This window comes from Phoca vitulina, unplaced genomic scaffold (assembly GCF_004348235.1).
Source record: "Phoca vitulina isolate PV1807 unplaced genomic scaffold, GSC_HSeal_1.0 scaffold39, whole genome shotgun sequence".
NCBI classification, from domain to species: Eukaryota; Metazoa; Chordata; class Mammalia; order Carnivora; family Phocidae; genus Phoca; species Phoca vitulina.
In genome coordinates, this window is record NW_022589742.1 from 2,392,182 (window position 1) to 2,398,911 (window position 6,730).

Here is a 6,730-nt window from a genome sequence, read left to right on the forward strand (position 1 = left end):
AAAATGTGTACTGTTTGAAGAAATTGTGGTATTTTGCACAAATTTCTAAATGTCTATGTTTTAAGGTTGCTTTTGCATTAAAGATTTAAAAAAGACACTAGCATTTCATATTACTCAGTGTAAGTTTTTATTGTTATTCAAAAGCATTTCATATTACTCATTATAGGTTTTTATTTTTTAAATGTGTACGAGTTTTATTCAAAGATACTGGATCCTTGATATTTTTTTAAAAAGGAAGTGAAAACACACATTTTATGTGTAAAAGGGATCAGATGAAACAGCTTTGAAGGTACAGACAAAGCAAAGTAAAAGGAAGTGAAAAGTAAATAAAGAAAAATGAAAATAACATAAAATTAAACATAAATCAACATAAAATCAAATAAACAAAAATATCAAAAATGAAAACTAAAATCAAAAGGAACATAAAAGGGAAGGAAACTTAAAATGGTAATACTGTTTCAACAAAATGGTTTTATCCCTTTAGAATCCTAGAGCAAGTAATTCAGCATGGTAAATAAATAAGCTCATATTTACTTATTCTGATCCTAGCTCTGTAGTGTTATGGTTTTACATGCTGCTGGTCATAATCATTTATTAATCTTTTAACGTGAACCAGCTTGTTATAAAGATACTGGCATCTATGTTTTTCTGCACAATAATTGGGATTAATCTGTCTCATCTTCTGATATTCTAGAGAGATTTCTTTATTAATATCCTGATATTCTTTTGAGTCTGGAGAAAGGTGCTTCCTCTTTGAATCAAGGTTAATAAATATTCTAGATAAAGTCAGCATCTTGGCATACAAGCTCTGATATTCATCATATTCTACTCTAAATTCCTGCTCATACTGCTGACGTTGCTCAGAGGAAACTATAGTGACATAGTTAGCCAAATAATCTGGGAGCCCAGAGGCTGCACCAGTCTTCCCAGAAGCAGTGCAAACCTCTTTAACTTCGTTTGAGTTTGGCTTTGCACCTTCACTTTGTCTTTCTGGATCTGTCTTCTGCCTCCCCATCATCTCAATATTGTACTCTTGGTTCTTTGCTTCATGTTCCACAAATGTATATTCAGACTTCTTATCAGACATCAAAGGTTTTTTCTCCACAGGCTCTGTATATATTTGAACTGAAATAGAGGGTACCGTTTTCAAGGGAGGATGTTTACGCCTCTGGTTCCCAAAGATTTTTCTATTTTGACTAAAGCTGCCAACACGTGAACCTGGAGCCCCAGGTCCTTCGGCATCGCCACAAGAACTGCTGCTGGAACATGCAGGCTGAGGAGGATGTGAGGAGGGAAGGCGGGTTGTGGGCAGTGGAGGACGGGTGGAATGGGCAATAGCCTCAGAATGGCCCGAGAGCCCTACAGCAGACTTTGCTCTGGTGTTATTCAAATGGCTATTTGGTGTTGACTGTATTGCAGTTGTCAGGCGAGATACTCTAACTTTTCTCTTCGATAAATCAACAATACCTGCACTGCAAAGCTGTTCCTGAGATGTTTCAGCTGTACTAGAACCTACAGAAGATCCTGTGGAATTGGTACACGTCGCGCTCTGAAATGCACCTACTCTTCTGGAAAGCACCAACTCCAATGACTGCCTCTCTAACTCATTATATCCCGGCCAGTCTTTTTGGAGCTCGTTAAAAACATAGTCCTTTAAGGTATATGAAAAATTCTGAGTATTCAGGTTGGCTACTTGGTGCAGAATTTCTCCAAGGGAGTTCTCTTCATTTTTGGTGATGCCGTCTTTCTGAAGCCGAACAAGCAGTTCAGCTTTCTTGTAGTCCTTCAATGCCAATAAGTGAATCACCCTATCCCTGTATGGTCTCATGTGGACGCTGCTAGCAACTCTGGACTTGCGAACTGTATATGCAGGGTTAATAGGAGCTGTTCTTTTTCTCTCAGGCACTGGATCTGGAGTGGCTTGAGGTGCTTTCCGAATTGGCATTCTTTTCTCTAAATATGGTTTTCTAATTATATTCCATTTGTCGCAGGTTCCATCCTCTGCCTGGATCCTTCTTTCTTGTGTCGTCTGATAGGAGGTGGTTGTTTTACACATCATTTGATCCTGCATCAAGCTCAGGCAACTGAACTGTGAGGGGCTGTAGCTTGAGACAGTTTCTTGGGTATGGTCTTCCTGGTTGTCTTTATTCACATTTGACAACAAAAAGTTAAAGTTGTATACATCAGTGGGTGAATCGTCTGGGGGGATTTTGATAAGCTCTTGGAATCCCTGGAACTGAAGAGAAGCTTGAGGGCACACTGTGTTCTCATGGTTCTCATAAGAGTCAGTTGCCCGAATGGCTGGTTTGGGAAGCTGCGTAGGCAACACAGTGACATTGTCCTGCCTGGGCTCTAAGCCATCTCCCTCTGTTACTGCCACCTCTCCTTCCTTGTTTACCAGTTTCCCCAGTGCTGTGCCTTCATAGGCTGCCATATAGTCATATCTGTGAAGATCAAAGTTCAAACAGTAAAGTACTTTAGAAAACGATAACTCTCCTTGGCAAATATATATATATATTTCTTACTGCTATCATTTCTAAAACTGTAATTCTAAAAGATTTTTCCCAACAGAACAAAGGCAAGAAGTGCCTGGTTGAGAGAGTACCTGGAGAGGTAAAGCTGGTTATAAAGATCTAATCACTTTCTGATGTTCTCCCTTTCACATTTTAGTCTGTCTTTAGGAGAAACTGTTACCCTAACTGGGAAGTGCTAAATTATTCTCTGAGCTCAGTGCATAAAAGTCATCTCCTCCCAGTAAATCCAACATCAAGTCGAGGTACTTGGTGCGGGGATTAATAGGTGGTACAAGCTTATGGAACTAGAGGAGACGGCTTCCACACAGCATGATTAGAAGTAAGTCCTCCTTGCATTTACTCTGACACGCAAGTGGGCTGTTGAGTCCCTCTGGAGACTGGAGCCTGGCCCATCAACCGGGGCTCTCATTTCATAGCTAAATATATTATTTTGTATTAATAGTGTATAGAAGCCAAAATTTTAGAGGTACTTGTTTCTCTTTCTCAACTCTCTAACCATTACCAATGAGTGGAAGGAACTTTCATCTCCTTAGCTTGCCACTTGTGTCCATTATTCCGCTTCTTTGCACTCCTCCCCCAGAGGATCCTCAGCAAATCACAGGATTATCCAGGTGAAATTGCCCATGCTGAAAAAAATCTTGCAGCTAGGCATTCTAGAGGTGTACAATTTAATCACACAATATACACAGATTATAAGAAATCATTCCAACCGTTTCACACAAAAGATATTAGGCACAATTCTTCTTCCTTTCCCCCTTCACATTTCCAGGCCATCTTATTTTCAGTTTTGCCTCCCTTAACTGCTGGCATCACTTTCCACCGTATCACTCATCTAGAAAAAGCTGAGCATCATCTTCTACTACTCCCTCAAACATACTTCTCATTCATCTTCCTCCAAAACACCTAGTCAGCCACCAAATTTCCCATTCATCCAATAGATAGTCATTGAGTATCTATCACGTGCAGATAGTATTCTAGATGCTTGAGGATATTGCAATGATCAAAAAACAGCAACAAACAAAAAACCTTGCTCTCATAATGTCAACATTCTTATCAAGTTTTTCTGCACAACATCTCAATCCACCCATTCTTCTATCATACCACAGCCATTGTCCTAATTTAGGCCAAGAACATCTTAGCCAATATTATGTACCCTTCTTAACTTGATTTCTTGCCTCCAATCTTTTCTTGTTCTAAACCTCATTCCAAATTATCAACAATGATTCCAACCAACTTTGCTTTAAAACAAGTGATGGTTTCCACTACTTAAAGAATAAAATTAATGAAAAGGTGCTCAACATCATTAATTATCAGGAAAATGCAAATCAAAACCACAATGACATAGAACATTAGAATGGCTATGATCAAAAAGAGAAATAACAAGTGTTGGTAAGGATATGAAGAAAAGTGAATGCTTGTGCACTGTTCCTGGGAATGTAAATTGATACAGCCACTATGGAAAACAGTGTGGAGGTTCCTCAATCAACTAAAAATAGAAATACCATTTATCCAGCAATCCCACTTTGGGGTATGTACTCAAAAAAAAATGAAAATGAGATCTCAAAGAGATATCTCTACTCCCATGTTCATTGCATCAGTATTTACAATAGCCAAGACATGGAAAAAAGTATCTACCAATGGATGGATAAAGAAGACGTGATATATGTATATTCAACCATGAGAAAGAAAGACATTCTACAATTTGTGACAAGGATGGCCCTAGAGGGCATTGAGCTAAGTGAAATAAGACAGAGAAAGAAAAATACCATAACCATATGATATCACTTATATGTTGCATTTGAAAGAGCCAAACACACAGAAACAGACTAGAATGGTAGTTACCAATGGCTGAGGGTGGGGAGAAAAGGGAGATATCAGTCAAAGATACAAACTTCCAGTTATAAGATGAATAAGTTCTCAGGATCTAATGTAAGACACAGTGGTTATAGTTAATAGTACTGTATTATATAATTGAAAATTGCTAAGTGAATAGATCTTAAATGTTCTCACTACCAAAAAGAAATGGTAATTAGATAACATGATGCAGGTGTTGGCTAATGCTATGGTGGTAATTGTTTTGCAATATATAAATGTATCAAATCAACATGCTGCGTACCTTAAACTTATACAATATTATACATCAATTCTATCTCAATAAAGCCAGAAAAAGGGAGAAGAATTTAAAACACTTTGGGGTGGCATATGAGACCCTTCTTATTCTGTCCCCAACCTACCCTAAACTTTGTGCCATGTATCTAAATGCTACATTGATTTGTTTACTATTCTCTGAATATGCCCCCAAGTTTGTTCCTACAGCAGGCTTTCACTTGACAGTCCTTCTGCTTACTAATATTCTCCCCCAGATCTTTGCTTGCATTGCTCCCTTACTTTATTCGGAGTCCTTGCATGACCATTCTGTCTAAAATAGTCATATATGCACATACCCTCTCCAGTGCTCTCTTTCTACTATCTTCTCTTCTTTATAGAATACTTACTCCTTAAAATTATGTTACATATATCTGTTTATTTAATGTAAGTCACCCTTACCAGAATGTGAGCTTAATGCAAGCTTGGATTTTATCAGTCTTTTGCACTGTTGCATCTCCAGTGCCTAGAACAGTGCCTGGCACACACAGTAAGTACTCAGTACATATTTGTTGAGCAAATGAATACATCAACGCACTCTAGTTTTAAATCTCACTCATGCTGGGTTCAGCCAGATAATTTCTACTCAATCTTGGAAACCCAGCTCAAATGTCACATCATATAGAAGACTTTCCTCTCTTCAGAACTAATACTTCCCTTTATTATAATCCTAGAGCACTTTGTATTACCTCTGCGAAAAACACCACAAAGGGAATCATCTATTACTAATGTGTTTGTCACCTCCACTAGACTCTGGCCTCTACATCCCTGGCAAGTACACTTTACTCACATTTGCAAGACCCTTCCTTTTTGTCCCCAGTACCTCACTCTGGAAGTAGCAGGTGCATAGCAGAGGGCGCCCTCTTGATGTTTGTCGAAAGAATGAATAATAGTAGTACCTTTGCGTTTCTCCCAGCAAAGATATATTACTGTCACATCAGGTAGTTATGTGAAGTCTGTTAATGTCAGAGAAATGTTCTGTTCTTTAAGATGTTTTTCATGATTCTGTTAACTTCACGGTATATTTGTATTTTAAAAAGTGAAATCACTGTTGCAGAGAGAATACAAAATATTTCCTCAGAAAACCAATGAACTGCTGAAGTATATTCGGCAATATAGTGTTCTAATGTATGCACAAATGCTTTGTTTGATTCCTCCTGGAGACCTCTAGTAGACACAGGAAGAAATAATATATCCTTCAGTCTCTTTAAGTCTGCAACCTTTGGGAGAATAAATAAGATATTTCTAGGGTAGTCCTGTGTCCAGTGGAAATAACAACAACAAAATATTCGTTAACACAAGACTGGGAATCGGGGCACGTTATGACAAAAAGTACAAAATGGTATTGATAGACATGAAAGAAGACTTGAAAACATGAAGAATTCATGATTTCTGAAAAGAAAGCGCCATACTGTAAGAATGCCAAGTATTTTTTAAATTACTCATGAATTTAGTACAATTACAATAACAACTTGAGCACGATCTTTTTTCTTTAAATCTTGTCAAAACTATTCTAAAATTCAACTGTAAGAAAAGCTAAAAGAACTTCACAAAGGAGAGCAAGAACAGGGAGTTAACCACTACCTGAACCACATAAAGATAGAATAATTAAGAGTCAGGAACTAGCATAAGAAGAGATTGGAAATCAATGAAAATGAACAGATACCTGAGACACAGAGCCCAGGAATTAAATAGATGATTTATTTTTATAAAGGTTTTATTTATTTGAGAGAGAGAGAGAGAAAGACAGAGATAGCAACAGAGAGCAGGAGCGAGCGGGGAGGAGAGGGAGAAGCAGGCTCCCTGCTCAGGGAGCCTGATGCAGGGCTCGCAAGGACCCTGGGATCATGACCTGAGCCAAAGGCAGACGCTTAACCAACTGAGCCACCCAGGTGCCTGTAATAAATAATTTACAAGACCATCAGTAATTAATGTAGAAAAAGGTAGATTGTTACATAAACACTGCTTAGGACAAGTTGTCAACATTTTAGCAAATATATAAAATTGGAATCTCCCTTCAAACTGTATTATAGAATGAATTCCAGGTGTAT

At 38.0% G+C, this 6,730-nt stretch overlaps 1 protein-coding gene across 1 annotated transcript; it reads right to left on the bottom strand.

Annotated features, from left to right (window-relative positions):
* Positions 1-559: 559 nt before the first annotated feature.
* Positions 560-2,434, bottom strand: LOC116647096 (RNA polymerase II elongation factor ELL2-like). Its single transcript, XM_032428231.1, has one exon. The coding sequence runs from the start codon at positions 2,432-2,434 to the stop codon at positions 560-562; it is 1,875 nt and encodes a 624-aa protein (XP_032284122.1).
* Positions 2,435-6,730: the final 4,296 nt, after the last annotated feature.